This window comes from Camelus bactrianus, chromosome 11 (genome assembly GCF_048773025.1).
Source record: "Camelus bactrianus isolate YW-2024 breed Bactrian camel chromosome 11, ASM4877302v1, whole genome shotgun sequence".
NCBI lineage: Eukaryota > Metazoa > Chordata > Mammalia > Artiodactyla > Camelidae > Camelus > Camelus bactrianus.
This window is the reverse complement of record NC_133549.1, coordinates 65,027,942-65,047,452: the sequence shown is the minus strand read 5'-3', so window position 1 is coordinate 65,047,452 and position 19,511 is coordinate 65,027,942. Positions and strand designations below refer to the sequence as shown.

Sequence of the window (19,511 nt, the reverse complement as noted above, 5' to 3'; positions counted from 1 at the left end):
ATAGAAAACTAAAAATACAGCTAAGCAAGAAGAGAAAAAGAAGGAAAAATACCTAAGTAGATTTTCTAATTGTCTTAATTATCATTTACTTGTAGTTTTTTTTATTAATCAGCTTTTTTTCTTCAATTGTGGGGGACTATTAACTTCTCTTTTAACCATATATTATAAAGCAGACCTGAATATTAATATTTTAAAAACTTCTTAGTTTGAAATAATTTTAGATTCACAAAGAACTTACAAAAAAAGTAGAGGGTTCCTCTGTAAATTAACTTTTAAAATTCCTGATGGATATTTTGGTAGACTTTATCTTATCTTTTGATAGTTTCAAGGAGAAGGTCCAGGCTAATAAAAGAGTTAATTTGAAAAATACTGTTTCTTTTTGAGTGGTGTGAGTTTGTTAGAATCTCTGCTGTAAGTTTATATTTTATGTTTGAGTTACACCTTTTACTTACATGAGGTAAGTTATGCCTTTATTGACTTTTAGATAAGAATATGTTGAATATTTGAGAATACATTGAACATTTTCATACAGAAAATTTTTTTCAAAATGGAAATATACTGATTTGAAAAACTTGTGAAATAATTCAGATAATTCAAAGTTGAAGAAAGTGAAAGCTGGAATTTCACTCACCAGAAAAACAATTGTTTAATATTTTGGCATTTTTCTCACCAGTGCACTTTGGCTATGGGGGTTCAATAGATTAGGTAACACAGACATCAAAAACAAACTATGGTCACCAAAGGAGAAAGGGATGGGGAGGGATAAATTAGGAGTTCGGGATTAACAGATACACACTACTATATATAAAATAAACAACAGGGACCTACTGTATAGCACAGGGAACTAGATTCCATATCTTGTAATAGCCTATAGTGGAAAAGAATCTGGAAAATAATATACATATGTTATACACATACACACACACACACACACACACCTGAATCACTGCTGTACACCTGAAACTAACACAACATTGTAAATCAAAGTTTACTGAATATACACTCATGTCCATTGATAAGTTGTGAAATAAAATGTTCAGATGATTATTTTTTATTTTATTTTATTTTTTTGTAGAGCTCTGATCCAGCCACACGCCAGATGCTGATTGGTACAATTCTCCACGAAGTATTTCAAAAAGCAATAAGTGATAGTTTTGACCCAGAAAAGCTGCAAGAACTTGCTTTTAAAACTGTTCAAGAAATAAGGCATCTAAAGGAAATGTAAGTAGTTATGGGAGTAACTATAGGTACAATTTTGAATATAAGGATGAAAGAAAAATAAGACTTGAGCAGCCTTGCTCAGAATTTGTGTCCTTGTTTTAAACCTTGGCATGTTACATAATGGAGTGTCTCATCCCCTCAGCATCTGTTATTTTTCACTAATATCTAACAGTTGTATTTATCTGGTTTCCAAGATGCTGGAATATGAGAGCTAATAGCTTCATTACAGTGTAGGAAAGAAGAAACTTTTTTGAAAATACTAGAACTATGAAGATCAGAATTTTGGAGGAATATATTCTAGTAGACCCTTGGGTGTCACTGAATTATTTTTTATCATGATAATCTTAAGTTATTAAGGAAAAACGTGATTGATTTTGAAAATATTATGAAAATATTAATTCTCTTGAATCTTGCCCATTCCTGTTTAAAAGAATACTTTTTAAACTCCAAAAGCCTAATATAACAGGTCCAGAGTTCTTTTCTACCCTCTCTCACAGACCCTTGTACTTTATTACACATCTTAGAACAGATTTTTACCTGTTGATGCTCTGTCTTCTTATTATATCTATAGAAGTCTAGGCTTAGGATTCTGAACCTTAAGTCTCTGAATAATCTGAGGGAAGAGCAGGCGGTTATGTCATTTTGCTGTGACTTGGCTCAAATTAAAAAGGGAGAATTTAAATGCAGAACACATTGAATAACCAGTGTGGACTGCTTTGGAAACTCCAAGAGTCCTGGTCTGTAAAAAGTAAAACACTGGGAAGAATCTACCTACGAAGAGATCATGACAATGAAGAATGGTTACAGGATGGTTGGAGAAAGTTATTTAGGAAAAAGATTACCCAATTGTTTAGGTTTTTAAAAAAATTTTTAATTTTTTTTTAACTTTTTTTTTAATTGAAGTGTAGTCGGTTTACAATGTGTTAATTTCTGGTGTACAGCATAGTGGTTTGGTTATACATAAGTATTCCTTTTTTTTTCTTTTTTTTTTTAATGTTTGTTTATTTTTGAGGGGAGGGAGGTAATTAGGTTTATTTATTTACTTTTGGAGGAGATACTGTGGATTGAACCCAGAACCTTGTGCATGCTAAGCATGTGCTCTACCACTTGAGCTATACCCTCCCCCATATATTCCTTTTCATGTTCTTTTTTAATAATAAATGATTATTTCTAAATAGATTATAAATTCATATACACCATATGTTATTGTAATAGTACAAGAAGGTGTACAGTGATAATAAGTCCTTTCTACCTCTATCTCCCTGGTCACTCATTTCTTCTCCCCAGAGGCAGCCACTATTACCAGTTTCTCGTTTGTCCTTCCCTAGAGATTTCAAACATTTACGTATGATTGTATGTGTGTGTATTTACTTATCTTTATATATTATGTGTTACAAAGTGGTAGCATACTATACACATTACTGTATATAAAGATGAAATCTTGGTGATTATTCCGTATCAGTACTTAATGAGCTATCTCATTTTTAATTAATTGGGGCATAATGTTTCATTCTATGGATGCACCATGCTTTATTTAAGTAGCTCCTGGCATTTCAATCTTTGCTTTTATTAGCAATGCTATAATAAATACATTTGTACACTCGTTATTTCATAGTTGTTCAGGTATACATCTGGGCTCAATAGAATTGTTGGGTTAGAGGATATTCAAACATTTAAAAAAACTTTTTATTTGAAAATAATTTTAAATTTAGAGAAAAGTTGCAAGAGTAGTACAAAGAACATCCATGTACTCTTTTTTTCTTTTTTCCCTTAGCGGAGATACTGGGGATTGAACCCAGGACCTTGTGCAAGCCAAGCAGGTGCTCTACCACTGAGTTATACCCCTCATGCCTCCATATCTCTTTTCTCAGATTTACCTGTTGTGTGTGTGTTTTTCTAAAACTTGAGATTAAGTTCTCTAAAAGCTTGAGATTAAGTTGTATACATTGTGGGTTTTTTACCTTTAAATACTTAAGTGTATACTTCCTAACAATAAGGATTTTTTTTTATGTAACCACAGTGCAGTTAATCAACTTCAGGAAATTTAACATTGTTGTACTGATCTTCTGTCCACATTTCAATTTTGTCTGATCTACTGTCCACATTTTAGTTTTGTCCAGTAATGTTCTTTATAGCATTTTTTTCCCCTCAGGGACAGGATCCATCCAGTCTGGGTATATTTAAAGTTTTGATACATATTGTCAAATTGCTCTTTGTAGACAGTATCCTCTTTCTTTCATTCACTTACTCATTTTTTTCCAGTTTTTTGAGGTATCATTGATATATAACATTGTATTAGTGTAAGGTATACAACATAATGATTTAATATATGTATATATTGCAAAATTCACTTTACATTTCTGCAGGCAATATATGAGTCCCTGTTTCCCCACATCCTCATGTACCTCATCTTTTATCCACTGGAAGTTGCTACATTTCAAACAGCCTTTTTCAAGGATAACCTTTGCCTTATCTAGGCTGATTGTGTTTCTGTAGGTCATTTGGGGCACTTTGGTGTCTGCAGTTGCTCCCTGGTTTGAGATATTTTAGCTTCGCCTTCAACCTGAGTTTGCTTTTGTGCTCAGGACAAGCTATCTTGGCAGAGCTAGGGTTGCTAATTTTGTATTCCTTGTTGAACCATCTCTCCTGGAGGACTGATAGGGCTCTGCTCTCTTAGTCCTGGTGAGCCAGAGATAGCAGAAACCTAGAAGAGTAGGAGCTTATTAAATTTGGTATTAGAAATGTTGCAGAGTTATTACACGGTAAATTTATAGTGTCCTAGAGTCTCAGTGTCTGATGAGTGTGTTATTATGGTGCTATCTTTAGAATGTGAGAAAAATGGTAACTTGTGTCTTTTAAAAGGAGTTTGCAGATCGTTGGAGTCTGTGCCAGTACTCAAGAGAACTCAGGCGTGCAGGGAGAAAATAATGGCAGTGAGTTTTTATAACACAGTGTAGAAGGGAGCACAGGGCTTAAAAACTTAGGTTCCTGAGCTAGATCTGTGTGTCCTTTGGAAGTAACTTCTGAGCTTCAGTTTCCTCAGCTGTAAAGTGGGGGTGACAGTAGTATCTCATAGAGATATAACGAGGGTTGAAGGTGTTCATGTGAAGCACCTAGAATCGTGCCTGGCTTATAGTCAGCATTATATGAATATTCACTGTTACCATCCTCCGCTTCATACCTTTTTGACTTCTTATCCTAAGCCAAGTACTTTACATAGGCTGTTTTCCTTAATCCTCAGACTAAGTGTGAGGTAGTTACCATCTCACCTTACTGATGAGGAAACTGAGGCTTAATGAATAGTGAATTGCCCAGAGTTACACATCTAGTAAATACAGAGTTAAGATTCAGACCTGTGGCTGATCTGACACAGAAACACATGTGCTCCCAACACCCCAGAGTAGTGGTTAAGATTGGGATGTTTAACATAAAGAGGGGGATGGGAGAACCATCCTGGGAGGGTAAGTCTAACAGGAGCTCTCAGAATTTTTTGTCTCAGGACCCCATTAGGCTAAAAAACTTATTGAGGACCCTGAAGAGCTTTTGTTTATGTGGGTTCTATCTATAGATAATTACTGTACTAGAAATCAAAACTGAGACAATTTAAAAGTTTACTGATTTTGACAATAACAATCCATTCCATATTAATGTAAATACCAGTTTAATGAAAAATAACTGTTTTTGAAAAGAATGTAATGAGATAAGTGGCATTGTTTTACATTTTTGCAACTATTTTAATTTTAATTTATGACTTAATGGAAGACCCTTGTTTCTTATACCTGCTTCTGCATTTGAGGTATTGCTGTATTGTATGTGTGTTATGTGGGCTCAGGAATCTCCACTGTGTACTCATGAGAGAACAAGAGCAAAATGGCAAATGTCATAGTATTATTATGTCACAGTTTTGACCTTGTGGGCACCTTGAAAAACTGAGACTAGATTCTGTTAGTCTTTGCTGACTTCTGACCTAAGAAGTTAATATTCCTATAGATTGTCCTTTGACCTGGTAAGGCTGATGTTACCATTCTGTCCATATGGTCTTTTCCCCTCTTTTATATCTCTGCTTTCCACTGCTGGGTTTCAGGAGCAACATTTCCTACAGTTTCTTTTTTATCCCCAAAGTGTAATTGGGACCAATTAAACCCAAGATGTTAGGAGTTGGAGCAAATCTGAAAATTGATGTCCTGCTACTGTAACTTGCATTTTGTGTGTGTGTGTGTGTTTGTGTGTGTTAAAATACACATAGCATTAAAAATCACAGTCTTAACCACATTTAAGGGTACAGTTCAGTGGCATGAAGTACATTGACATAGTTGTGCAGACATCACCACCATCCACCTCCAGACCTTTTTTTATCTTCCCAAATGGAAACTTTGTACCCATTAAACAACTCCTCCTCCCCCTAGTCCCTGGTAATCACCATTCTTTCTGTGTCTATGAATTTGACTACTCTAGGTACCTCATGTAAGTGGTCATGCAGTATTTGTCCTTTTATTGCTGGCTTATTTATAATGTCCTCAAGGTTCCTCTGTATGATAGCTTGTATCAGAATTTCCTTCCTTGCCAAGGCTGAATAATGTTCCATTGTATTTACCACATTTTATTTATCCATTCATTAGTTGATGGACATTTGGGTTCATAGTTGAATGTTTTTGTCCTCATTTACTTTTTTCATATTTAAGCTTTCATATTTAATATTTCTTATGTTGGTAGGTACCGCTTAAATCTGAATCAAGATGAAATAAAACAAGAAGTAGAGGAGTATCTTCCTTCATTTTCTAAATGGGCTGGAGATTTCATGCATAAACAGACTTCAACTGACTTCCCTGAGATGCAGCTCTCTCTGTAAGAAATCCATTTTGTCTGTATGCTATTCATATGTTTATACCAGGATTTTATTCTAGATGTTGACTTAAAGCTTTTTAAATGTTGAGTTATTACACCTAGCCTTTTTGTTTGCTTACTTTGTAAATTACAGTTCTGAGTAAAAAAAAAAATCTAATCAATAGAAAATTCTGTTTTTATTATAATAAAATTTCTAAGTTTTGGATGTAGGTATAGTTTTTAAATAAAATTTTCAGTTTGTAAATATTTGGGGAAGGTCCTAAATTCATATATATTTTTCTGTTTTACTATCATATATAGACTGTCTCATGTGTTAATTGCCATGAATTTGTGCTATGAATACTGTGTTTAACCATTTAGTGCTGTTTGGCATTTGTTCCCCCCACCAAACAGCATTGATATAAATTTATAGGTAATCCTTTTTTCCCCCATTATTTGCCCATTCAGAAAATATTTATTGAGTGCCTATGCCTAATATGTGCCAAGTAATGTTCTAGGTGCTGAGATTACAGTCAAAAAAAAAAAAAAAAAAAAAAGCCATTGACTTCGTGGTGCTACTAGACTACTGGACAAGTAAACAGCCAGTGCCAGATGGTGATAAATGCAGCATAGACCAGTGGGGAGGGTGAGAAGGAAGAAGTTGGGGGGGACATATTATTTCTGTAGAACGGTCATCTAATAAGGTGATATTGAACAGAAGCCCGAAGGAAATGCAGGAGGGAGCTAAGCTGCTGTCTCCGGGAAGAGCGTTCCAGGCAACAGCCCTGTGGCTAATGCACTCCTGCCAGTGTGGTGGCAGCAGAGTGAGGTGGGAGGGAGAACAGGAGAAGCAGCTGACCTGGGGCCTCAGAAGACTTGCAGGACATTGGTGGCCGTTCTGATCCCATGTCAGTAATCTGGCTACCATGGGAAGCCACTGCAGGGTGCGCACAGAGGGTTTTGATCTGATTTCTTTTTTTTTTTTTTTTTTAAGGCAACATTTTATTTTTCTTTCAATAGGCACAACTTCCCTTTATATCAATAATCTAAATTTTTTCTCAATATTCTCAATATTTTATCTCATGATATTTTGCAGTCTGAACTTGTTTTAAGATTTGTGAATGAGAAATCTTGGCAACAGTCAGTTCTTTGGACCAGTTTGTCTTCTGAAGTTTTCTGTGGTTCAGAGAACACACTGAGAGCCTGGATGTGAATCCCAGTTTTGCCGTAATTTAGCTATGTAACTTTAGGCTAGTTTCCTAACCTCTCTATGCTAGTTTCTACATTGATCAGGTTTACTTTTGAAAGGATCAGTCTAGCTGCTCTTTTAAGACTATGTTGTAGGAAAAGAGCAGAGATGGAGAGACCAATTTGGAGGTTCTTGCAAGAATCCAAGCAGGAGAAGGTGGTGGCTTATACCAGAGTGAGAGTTGTGGAAGTGATGAGAGTCAGTTAGATTTTGGTTAGATTGTAAAGGTAGAGATGATATGTTTTGACTTGGGTATGGAGTGTGAGGGGAAGAAAAGCCAATGGTGATTCTAGAGGAGAAAATGTGAACAGAATGGAGTCAAGCGAGAATGGTAGGGGGAGAGTATAGCTCAGTGGTAGAGTGCGTGCTTAGCATGCACGAGGTCCTGGGTTCAATCCCCAGTACCTCCATTTAAAAAAGAAACTAAATTACCTCCCTCCAAAATAAAAAAAAAATTTAAAAAAGAGGATGGTAGAAGAGGATTTGGAGTCACGGAGTGTGGACAGCTTTATTGAGAGGTTGTTCTATGCAAGGCTATTTAGAAATGGAATGGTAGCCAGAGGCTTATGTGGGGTTAGCAGAGCTTTGTTGTTGTTTTGAAGGTGGGAGATATAACATGTTTATATGCTGGTGGGAAGAATTCCATAGACAGGGCAACATTAATACTTAGAAGAGATGGGAGAATTCTTAGAGCTATGTCCTTGAATAGAGGAGAGGGAATGACAGCACACAAGTGGAAGAGTGGATCTTACAGGGACCGATATTTTCTGGTATTTAAACCTCAGAACTGGACCACTTTACCCAAGATACTTGGAAATTTTATAGCCTTTTACATATTGCTAGAATTCTTTGAGAATTTTTTAATCATTTTAGAAGGTTGCTAGCAATATTTAAGTGTCCTGTATCTGCTGGCAGGATTTTATTTATTTGTTTTTACTTTATCATTATAGTTATTTACAATGGGGTGTCTTTCAGTGTATGCATAGAGTTATACAACCATCCCCACAATCAATTTGCCAATAGGACTTTGATGTGTATTTGAAAAATATTTACTAGTTAAAAAAATAAGGCTTATCTTGCTATTAGAATTGAGTTTATTTCTCATTCTTTACTTCTGTTGTTGTCATAAATTTACCACTGGGTCCCTACCCTAAAAAAAAAAAAAAAAGCTGGAGTAAATAGGTTTATTATTCTTGTAGGTTTTTTTTGTGTTTTTTTTTGAATAAATTTATAAATGCTTCGTTCTTTGCTATTTCTTTGGAGCAGCTTGCTGTGTCTGGTATAGGGGGTGGATCTTGGTACATTAGTCTTCACTGTGATAATTTGATACGTGTTTAGTAAGTTGTCATTCTTTTTCTGGTTCCTTGCTTTGTTTTGAAGTATTTCTGACACTCTGGTCTCTTGAATATCTTGTGATAATTACAAACTTAATTTTGTTTTCCCTTGTTCCTAATTATTTTTTTATCCTTATTTACCCTCCCTCCCTACTTTTCTTTCCTTCTTTCCTCCCCCCCCCTTTTTTTTGAGTCACTTAAATCTGCTTGAGATTTAAAATTGTGGTAGCTATCCATTTTTATGGTTGTTTTAGATATTAGCTTTTCTTTCACCATTTGTTAATTGTTTTAGCATTTTGTCTGCATATTTTTCCTTTTGGCTAAAATTTACTCATTGGTTTTTGCAGTGTTAAGCTGCCATTTTCTCAGACTTATGGTCTTACCTACTCAGTAAACATGTATTACATGCTCTGTCTGTGCCAGGATCGTTCTAGGTGTTTCAGGGAGACTAAAGCCCTCCAAGAATTCAGTGCACTGGTGGTAGTTAAAAGCACAGAAGTGGAGGGGTTTGCTGAGAGAGAATACATGGGGCAGCAGAAAAGGCACAGAACCCTGAGAGGTAACAGTCTATGAGGACCAAGGGAGAGAGTAGAATCCATCAAAGGAGGCTTGGGGTGGACCAGCAAAGGATCTGGTAGCTTGGAAGAAGTGTATCATGGAAGCCTAGGAAAGTTTTGGATTCAGAATCATCTTTGACCTTAAAGTGGTTTTTGAGAGTAAGTCCTAGATTTCAAGTAAGGAAATTGAGGTCCAGTGAAGTGACGTGACCTGTCCAGGTTTTATGTGAAAAACCAGTGGTAGAGCAGAGTCTAGAATAAGGAATCTCTTGATTCCTAGCCCAATGTTCTCATCTCTGTATCTGGGTATAAGACTTTTATTTGTTGCGGTAATTCCTGATTGGGTTTTATCTGTCTGTGAAGGAGGTGCTCCTTTGTACTTTAGCTTGTGACTTTTCCCCGACAGTTTGTAGCTAGTTTTCAAAAACAACAACAAAGCTTTAGATTTTAGAGCAGAGAATGAGACCTTTAAAAGCCATTTAAAGAGACAGCTTTTCTCACACATAAGTAGTAAATGTATATTTTCTTTATCTTCATGACATTATATTCTCTATCAGGTGGTTCTCAAAGGAGTTTTATAGCATTATGTTGACTAAAATCATGGTAGTTAAATTGAAGTACTGTCATTTGTTTTACAGATCTAAGTCTAAATCACATTACTTCTTTTTCTAGGGGAATGAATTTTAGTAACAAAGTTAAAAGTTTCATTATCTATATTCTATTAAATATACATGTGACATTTTATTTTATTTTATTTAGTATTTTTTTTAAATGAAGTGGAGGTAATTAGGTTTATTCATTTATTTCTACTTGGAGGAGGTACTGGAGATTGAACCTAGGACCTCCTGTGTGCTAAACGTGTGCTCTATCACTTGAGCTATTACATGTGACATTTTATATTTAACAAAGTTTGCTTTATTTCATATATTTGAATATTTATTATGACCAGATAACATCTGGTGATAGAGACAGTTTAATATTTAAGAATTTCAAATAAATTGTGGCTTTCCTGAATTCCTCTATTGTCTTCAAAGATTGCAGAAGTATACATATATTCCTGGAGATTATATGTGAAGCATCCTAAAACAGTTAAAAAAGTTATCAAAGATAGCATTCCTTTTCTAGAAAATATTCTTATTTGTTAAGAAATAGCTGCTGATGTAAATTATATGAAATTAGCAAACCAAAGTCAACTAAATCATGTATTCTGATAGCCAGAATTTTTAGACTTTTTATTCTGAAAGCCGGAATTTTTTAGACTTTTTAAATCTTGATTTTATGGCATATAAAATATTTTATTACTATAAAATTTATCCTTTTCATGAAATATTTCCTTTATACTTAACATTTTATATGGCTTTGAGTCTAAAACAGAATTAATATGTAAGTTAGCTCTTACCTGACTTTCTTCTGGAGAATAACTTCTCTGAAAATGAATAAATCTTAGATAAGAGAAGTGTAAGAGGCCTTAAAAGTTATTTTCATGTCTTCTAATTCCTTTGACATTTATATATTCCTCTTTTTCCTCCTTCCTTGGCTGTTGGCTTATTAAACAGTTGAAATAGTAAAATCAGAACCTGTTCTGTAATATAAAAAAATGGTGTTGAGTCATTTGTTTTAAATACTGATAATAGCAGAGATGGATTCATTTAATGATTAAGTAAAGAAAATAATGAGGACATGTAGGAGCCTATGAGCTCTTCTGAGGATTGTTACAGTGGGTGGGGGTTGAGGGTGTAGGGATGAAGTGTTCGGTTGGTCCAGCCCCACACTGCATAGATAATGGGGAAAGACAGCTCATTCCCACCCAATTTAATATGGTGATACATGAGGGAACACATCCCTTGCTACCTAGGATGCAACTACATGCAAGCCATTATGTATTAATCTGTGTAATAATTGTAGATCAAAGTATTCAGATTGGATATTGTGGCCCCAGCAGTCCAGATACTTTGCCGTACTTTGATTTTTGCAGTAATCTAGGCCTGAGGAAATAAAGGCCTGAATTAGGAAGATTATAGTAAGAATGAACTGAAAGAGACAGATGATAAATATTAAGAAAATATAAGTTACATGAGTTAGAGCCTATAGGATTCAAACTTGAGGGTGCATCAGAATCACGTGAAGAGTTTGTTAAACAAATTGCTGGGCCTCACGTGGAGTTTCTCAGCAAGTTGGCCTGGGATGAGGCCTGAGAATGTGCATTTATGACAAGTTCCCAGGTGATGCTGATGCTACTCATCCAGGAACCAAACTTTGAGAATCACTGCCATACAGGTATGTAGGCTCTTTGCCATTCCCACATTCTGTGTGTGCAGTGAAGAGTCATTGCCAGCATATGAGAAATGAGCTAAGTGTTCTAATGAAATATTTTTGTGTTTTGTTTTCTAGGCCAAGTGATGGTAGTAATAATTCGACATATAATATCGAAGTTATAAACTCACTGGATATTGAAGAAAGCATTTGGTCTCCTAGGTTTGGACTGAAGGGCAAAATAGATGTTACAGTTGGTGTGAAAATACATCGAGGGAGTAAAACGAAATATAAGATAATGCCACTGGAACTTAAAACTGGCAAAGAATCAAATTCTATTGAACACCGTAGTCAGGTATAAATCTTAATAAGAAAATTGTCTGAATGTGTAATATATATTGTTTAAAATTATATATTTTAAAAGTAGTCTGCTTTATAAATCTTGGTTCAATTCAGGTAAATTTTTTTTTGAGTTTCATATAGTACTTTTCAATTTGTGATAGATATATCCAGAGTACTCAAATTGTTCGATAAATGTCTGCATGGCTACAGCAGAAAGTTTTCTCCAGCAAATCAGTATAACAGCTGAACTTTTAAGCCAGTGTTGCCAAGTTAATGCTGCCAAACTACCAGTCTAAACAGATGCTCCTAAAAAAACAATTCCTTGGTCATATAAACTGGGGAAACCAAGTATATTTGGAGATTTAATGATGCACATTAGCCTATTAAGGTTTTTAAAACATCTGAAAGTAATATGGATTTGTTTTAGCTATGTTTAACCCAGCGTTTCATAATTCTAATTTGCCATAGAGCTGTTACTTTCATGTAACATTTACATGGGATACTTTTTAGGAAACATTGGTGTAAATTCATTCTTTTATTTCTGACCTTTAATCTGATTATATTGATTTTTATCTAAAATAAAATATAGAGCCATGTCTCACCATTATGTTAAATTCAAGTTTTTTTAATCCACTTTTCTTCTCTTTGGTAAATATAACAGTCTTCTGCTGTCTTTTAAAATTACCTGAAATTTATATTAATTATTAGTGAGTTAACAAAGTAATTAACATAAAGTTCTATTTTTTTTTCTAATTATTTCTATTCCCTCTGTCCACCTCCATATTGGCTGTCTGTGGTATGTTCTAGACACTTCTAAATAAGCAAAGATAAAACAAAAAGATAGTAAATTGTTGTATCCTTATGATATAATAAATATTAAGGGAATAAATAGTGTAACAAATAACATAGCATTTGTAATATAACTTAAATTTCCTTTTGGAAATTATGGAAATTCACATATTACTTCAGCAGATTTTATATAAAATAAGGTTCAGATTCCAAGTATTGAATTTTATAATTAGGGAATAAAGATTTTTTTTTTGTTATTAAGTCTTTCTTACCATTCTTAATTGTGGACCACACATCAAAGGTTCTCACAAAAGGTTTCTGGTTTGGGGATGAAAAGTAAGGTAACTTTGTTGTTTAACCTCTTACTGGATTTTACAGATATTGGAGGTGGAGGGAAAATAGGCTTTCTCTATTAGAAGATTTGAACTTTTCACTTTGGTAATGTAGAAATGAACGAAGAGTTGGCTAGTTAAAGCTTTCTTGATAAAGGAAAATCATGGTAAGATAGAAGAAAAGCTGTTTTTGAAGTCAGAGATTTGAAGAAATGTGTTCTGTGTACATGAATGTGTACATGAATCTGAAAATTTTTACTTACTTTTTTTTTAAGGATGAGTTTGATTGAAATCACTTTTCAATGCTAAAAGAACGAGAAATATAAAAGCATCTAAAGTGGTCTAGATTCAAAGACCTTTCTTCTAAGGTTGTTGCTTTAAATTGTGTCTTCAAGGCAAAGAGTATTGTTGTATTTTAATTTTGTTCAGTTGGAACTTTTATCTTTGCAAGAAGAAAAGCTACAAGAACTTTTAAGAATACAATAGTGTTTAAAATTAGGAAGTTGATTTGAATAAGGCTCAAATATATTGCGCTGATATTGCATATTCATTGTGCAAGAAACAAAGAGATATTGAAAGAATAATTATAGTAATTCATTGAGTTATATGGGTGTTGTGGATAAGGAAAGGCATAGATCTCCCTTCTTACGAGATTTGACTTTCTCACTTTGGTAACACGGAAAAAGCTTATGTTATAAAATAACTTCAATTAAGGAAGATCTTTATTTTATAAGGGAATGGTATTCCACAAGTTTATTTCTGAGCCAGTAATTTGGCATTTGAAACACATTTTTTAAAGGAAAAATATTACATGGAGCTATAATCACCAGCTCACAAAAACATGTGACATAGTTGAATTATAATAATGTAAAATTTCAATTCAGCTTCCTTTTATCACAATACTAAGGGAATTTCATTTCAAATTTTTTTCCCTTTTAACAAATCCCAGAAGCAGAGTCATATGTACCTCTTCCTTTTGCCTCAGTTCCTGTGGAGGGAAAAACTTAATATGGAAGGACCGTTAGTTTTGCATGACTCCCTTGGTCTGCAGCCCCAAGGTGCTCAAGCTCAACCCTGTCATTTATGAGTTCATTTTAATTTTAAAAAGTTTTATTTGGTACGTATGCTGTATCAGGCAACACAAATGGAGTACTTGTAAGAAGACCTCCCAAAAAATGCTACCTAGGCTCAAATGTTGCTGCCAAGGTGTTTTCATGAACTAAAGGAGCTACTTCTAACTTATTTTAGATAGTTTCTCTGAGGAGCACCATGTAAGCCTAATGTATGTAATGTCACTCTGGAAAAAACAGTAAATACCTATACAGGTAGTCTCATTTAGTTGTCACAGTAACTATGATGTAAATAAAATGCATTTTAGTGTTTAGTTCACTTATTTTAAACAGGGAAAATGGTGTCTAAAGACTAACTTCAAAATGTAAAACCTAGCGTGATTAATTTCTCTCTTTAGTTTATTGGAAACCTAAATACTTACTGTCTTAGAAAAATCCTAATATTTCATTTAGTTTGTAAAACTGAGAAGCATAAACTCTGCTTGTTTTGTGGAAATTAAATATTTGACATAGAATTTATTGTTACCTTTTCTGAATTTGGATCATGTTATTTTGAAAATGGAAATAAATTTTTTTCTTTTTTTTCAAAATGGAAATAATTTAATTGACCTTTTGATTTTAAAATTACAGTATGTGTTGATTGCAAAACATGTATGGGAATATAGAAAGTTGAAGCTTTATTTGACAGAATGTCCTGTGTTTTCACAGCTTGTTTTGTACACACTGCTGAGCCAAGAAAGGAGAGATGACCCAGAGGCTGGCCTGCTCCTCTACCTGAAGACTGGCCAGATGTACCCTGTGCCTGCCCACCATCTTGATAAAAGAGGTTGAGCTGTTTCTCTCACTTTTACTTCTCTGGGTTTTGTTTGTTTGTTCTTTCCTTCAACTTTTGATGATACATATTTATACCTGACAACTGCTTACTGCACTTGCTAGGCCTAATACAGGTTGTAATTTTTACTTGTATGTATGCTTTTTTTTTTTTTGAAGAATTTTAACAGTATACTGTGTAGTTGAAAACATTATTAACCTTTTAAAATCTTATTATACAAAATATTATTTTAAACTTCCTATCTTGTCCCTCATCACAAAGATGTCCTCATGAAGTTACTGTGTCCTAGGGAACAGGGTTGCACTTGTCAGGAACCACTTTTATAAGTTCTAAAGTGCACAGGCACCGTGATCAAAATGCCTGGAGAGTAAACTGAGATGTCTAGCAAATAAATGCTTGTCTTACTTTGCCTAAAGTGTTGTATTTAAAAAGTACAAAGGTTATCCTGAATTATTTTCTTTAGCTCAGTTTATTCATCTAAAACTATATAGAATGCTAATCACAATGAAAAAAAAATGTGACAATCAATGTATGTATGTTCATGTGTAACTGAAAAATTGTGCTCTACACTGGAATTTGACACATTGTAAAATGACTATAACTCAATAAAAAAGTGTTAAAAAATTTCCTATCTTAGAAAGGATATATATATATATGCTATGCTATACACCAGAAATTAACACAGGATTGTAAACTGACTATACTTCAATTAAAAAAAGGACAAAAATAAACTTCCTGTCTTATTTGAGACCCTCTAGATAGCTATATCTGTCCTTAGCATTCAGCTAATAAAACACCAACTTCACAATATTTACTATTTATGAGACACATGGTTGTTTAAAGAACTTATCAAGTGATCAAAAATTGAAGGAACTATACCAAAATGTTAACAGTGGTTATTCTAGGGTAGTGGGGAATATGAATGTTGATTCTTTTCTTTTTATGTTTTTGAATCTGAAAGTTTTACTTACATAATGGAGGTTATATTTAATAAACTTTACTTAATTCTTAAAAAACACCCACCCACCCCTTTCTTTTTCCATAGAATTATTAAGGCTAAGAAACCAGATGGCATTCTCTTTGTTTCACCGAATTAGCAAACCCGCTACTGGAGAGGGGAAGACAAAGCTTGCATCTTTGCCACAAATAATTGAGGAACAGCAAACTTGTAAATATTGTTCACAGATGGGCAAATGTGCTCTTTATAGCAGGTAAGCACACTGTCTTCCAAAAGCATTACCTCCAGCTAAGTAAGCACTCGACTCACAACGATTTAACATCATCGGCTGCTCTGGCATTGCTGATTTCATTTTGGTTATTTAAAATGAAGGGAATGAAGAAGGAAAAAAAAAAAGCAGTTACTTTGTATTACATAACAAACCTATTTCCTTGGAGAATAATAGAATGCTTTTAAAACTTTTTCCAAAAGTGAGTATTTTAATCTTACTGCATATAGTTTCTGGGGAAACAAAATAATTGTAGGACTTAGGGAAACCGGTTAAGAAAGATGTGGTAGAAGCATTCTGAATACAATTTTTCTTAAATGATAGTTTAAGAAATCTTTCATTTCTCAGTTGCTATTTTAATTTTAGACCTTTTGTAGTTAAAAACAGGTTAGTAGTTAAAAACAGGGAGCTTGGTTCTTCTAGACAGTTTGATATGATCCAATAGACTTGTTTATGTATGTTTATATTTCTACATATGGGAAGTTTATTAGGTATCTTATGAATAGTCATATGTATTTATACCTTCATAGGCGAGTGAGAGGTTTCTTTTAGGTTTGTTTATTATTTAAAAAAAATTTTTTTTTAACATTTGCTGAGCCCTGCTCTATTTTATTTTATTTTGTTTGAAGGGGGGAGGTAATTAGGTTTGCTTATTTTATTATTATTATCTTTTTAATAAAGGTACTGGGAATTGAATCAAGGACCTCATGCATGCTAAGCATGTACGCTACCACTTGAGCTATGCCCTCTCCCTGGCCAGTGAAAGTTCTGAAGGACACAAAAAGGCAGTTAGATAAAAATTCAGACTTGGAAACAAGATCAAATCAGAACCAAAGTTCTAATTCAGCCTGAGAATTCACATAAAGGACTTTTGAACAATACTGAAACTGAAGTGCCATCCCTCCCCACAATCGAAAATCTGAGTATACTTATTATCGGCCCTCCATAGGCAAGGTTCCTCCACATCCACTGATTCAGCCAACCTCAGATCATATAGTACTGTAGAATTTACTATTGGAAAAAATCCGCATATAAGTGGGCCCCTCTCCCCATTTTAAACCCATGTTGTTCCAGGGTCAGCTGTAATGTATCAAAAGATCTCTTATTAGCACAGACTGAACCATGGGAAGTCTGGGCTTATAGTACAAGCACATTTTATGGAAATCTTATGTTTTACTCTTGATGTATGTATGCTATCCTATAACATATTTGTTTCTACATAAAATTTTTAAAATTACTATTAAGCAAAAATGGTAACTCCACATGGTTCTCCATGCTTTTGTGTTGACTTTTCTTAATGGCACAGAGCTGGATATACAGATATTGTGGTTTGAGAAACACAGTCGTACAAAAAGCCAAAACTTGCTACATATAGGAATGAAGACTAGAATATACCAAACTTAAGCACTTGTTAGGGAGGTAGTTGTTGAAGGCAAAATAATGCAGTATTGAGTTTCTTGTGCATTTTGTTTTGTAAAAAGCCATTTGACTTATGAAATGTTGAAATGACTTTTAAAGAAAATCAGAGGCTCTGGTTGTAAGTTATGATGATCATATTTGTGCACTTATTTTAGAAATAGCATTTCATAGCCAGCCAGTGAAATGTTTTATACTCATCTCTGACTTGGGACTTTATCTTTAGAGCAGTTGAACAACAGATGGATGACAGTTCAGTCCCGAGTGGCATGCTGCCCAAAATAAAAGAAGAAATCCAGCATCTAATGCCTGCACACTTAGAATATTTCAGCCTTTGGTGTCTAATGTTAACCCTGGAGTCACAATCAAAGGATAATAAAAAGAATCACCAAAATATATGGTTAACACCTGCTTCAGAAATGTAAGTGGTCCATTTAATACAGTAAAACTTCAGTAATTTGGATTAGCTAGTGGGATGACATTTGGAATTCATGACTACAGGTTATGTAGCATGTTAAAGACATGCAGTTTCATATATTCCTGCCAACTCCAGATGGCTGTCAATTAATTGTTTTTAAATAGAGCACCATTGGTAGTTATTATCAGTAGATTAAATATGCCTTAGTAAATCTTATTTTAAAAATTATCGATAAATCCTTTTTCATCATTGAAAAGAATATGTACAAGTATATCATACAGTGAACTTTAGCATATTGGCAGAGTACAAATTAATGAAGTTTTACTTAGTATTTTAAATAGTGGTATTTAAAAAGATTATATTTTTAGTAGGTTTTGATAGAAGTTCAGATTTTCTAAAGTTGCTCAATATTGTATTTTGTGAGATCCATTTTTTTACAAGTTATTTGTAAAGTTATAATTTTGTGTATCTTTGAATAGTATTTTTTATGTAATATTTAGTTGCTTTTGATCCATTTTTTCTTTCTGGAATGAATATTGATAATAATGTGACTTTAGAAATAATCAGTTTGTTATTTCTTTAATACTCGACTTTAACACACGGCAACGCTCTTGTGGAAAAAGTTTAAGTCATTTTCGATAGACTACATAAGTACACTAAATATGTCGAGTATACATGCTTGCAAGCTTCTGAAGTTGTACAGTACTTAATAGTAGTGCCTGAGAGATTGTAAATGCTTAATACTTACTTCTTAGAGGCAGTGGAATTATCAATTTGCTTGGCATTGTTTTAATAACAATAATTATAAATTCTCTAGTAAACACTGAAGAAATATGTTTCCACTTTTCTTCACTTCAGGGTCAGGGTATTTATCATTTGTCTTCTGAGGTGGGGGTGTCGTTCAAGGATCAAAGTGCCGATATGCATGTTGGTCAGAGAGCCCAGCCTGTGGGTGCAGCAAGGGAGGCACCCCTTAGCACTTGGGTAGAGGTCTGTTGATGAGAGATTGTTTTTAAACTAATAGAATGTTTCCTTCGCATTTCTAACACTTTTGTATAGATTGTGGAAGATGTAAAAATGACAGACTCAGTATCAGCATTAGAGCTTCCAGAGGTCAGATGAACAAGTAAATTGTGGGAAAATGCAAATACAGTATTTATATATGTGATGTAAATAGAAGCTTTTTCTCTTTTTCTTCCTCTTTCATAGGGAGGAGAGTGGCAGCTGCATTGGAAACCTGATTAGAACAGAACACGTAAAGACAGTTTGTGATGGACAATATTTACATAATTTCCAACGTAAAAGTGGTGCCATGCCTATCACAAATCTAATGGCAGGTGACAGAATTATTTTAAGTGGAGAGAAGAGAGCACTCTTTGCTTTGTCTAGGGGATATGTGAAGGAGATTAACATGACAACAGTAACCTGTTTATTAGACAGGTAATGAAAATTTCCCTTTTTGCTGAGAGAGGGTAACAGCTTTATTGATATATAAACATATACTGTACAGTTCATTCATTTAAATTGTACAGTTTAATGGTTTTTAGTATATTCACAAAGCTATCTATGCAAACTGTACCAAAATCAATTTTAGAACATTTTCATCACCCTCCAGAAGAAGCCCTGTACCCTGTAGCAGTCACTCTCC

At 34.0% G+C, this 19,511-nt stretch overlaps 1 protein-coding gene across 2 annotated transcripts in view; it reads left to right on the top strand.

The window, feature by feature from the left end:
• The window catches only part of LOC105066366 (solute carrier family 25 member 16), a 66,246-nt gene that overhangs the window by 33,296 nt on the left and 13,439 nt on the right, over window positions 1-19,511 (top strand). For both annotated transcript variants that reach the window (XR_012510285.1, XM_074374104.1), the window contains exons 12-18: window positions 1,076-1,221; window positions 5,935-6,066; window positions 11,577-11,793; window positions 14,680-14,797; window positions 15,849-16,014; window positions 17,672-17,866; window positions 19,073-19,303. Coding sequence is in view for 1 of the 2 variants with exons in the window: in XM_074374104.1 (XP_074230205.1) it covers window positions 1,076-1,221; window positions 5,935-6,066; window positions 11,577-11,793; window positions 14,680-14,797; window positions 15,849-16,014; window positions 17,672-17,866; window positions 19,073-19,303 (1,205 nt within the window). In the remaining variant the exon portion in view is untranslated. The remainder of the gene's footprint in view (window positions 1-1,075; window positions 1,222-5,934; window positions 6,067-11,576; window positions 11,794-14,679; window positions 14,798-15,848; window positions 16,015-17,671; window positions 17,867-19,072; window positions 19,304-19,511) is intronic.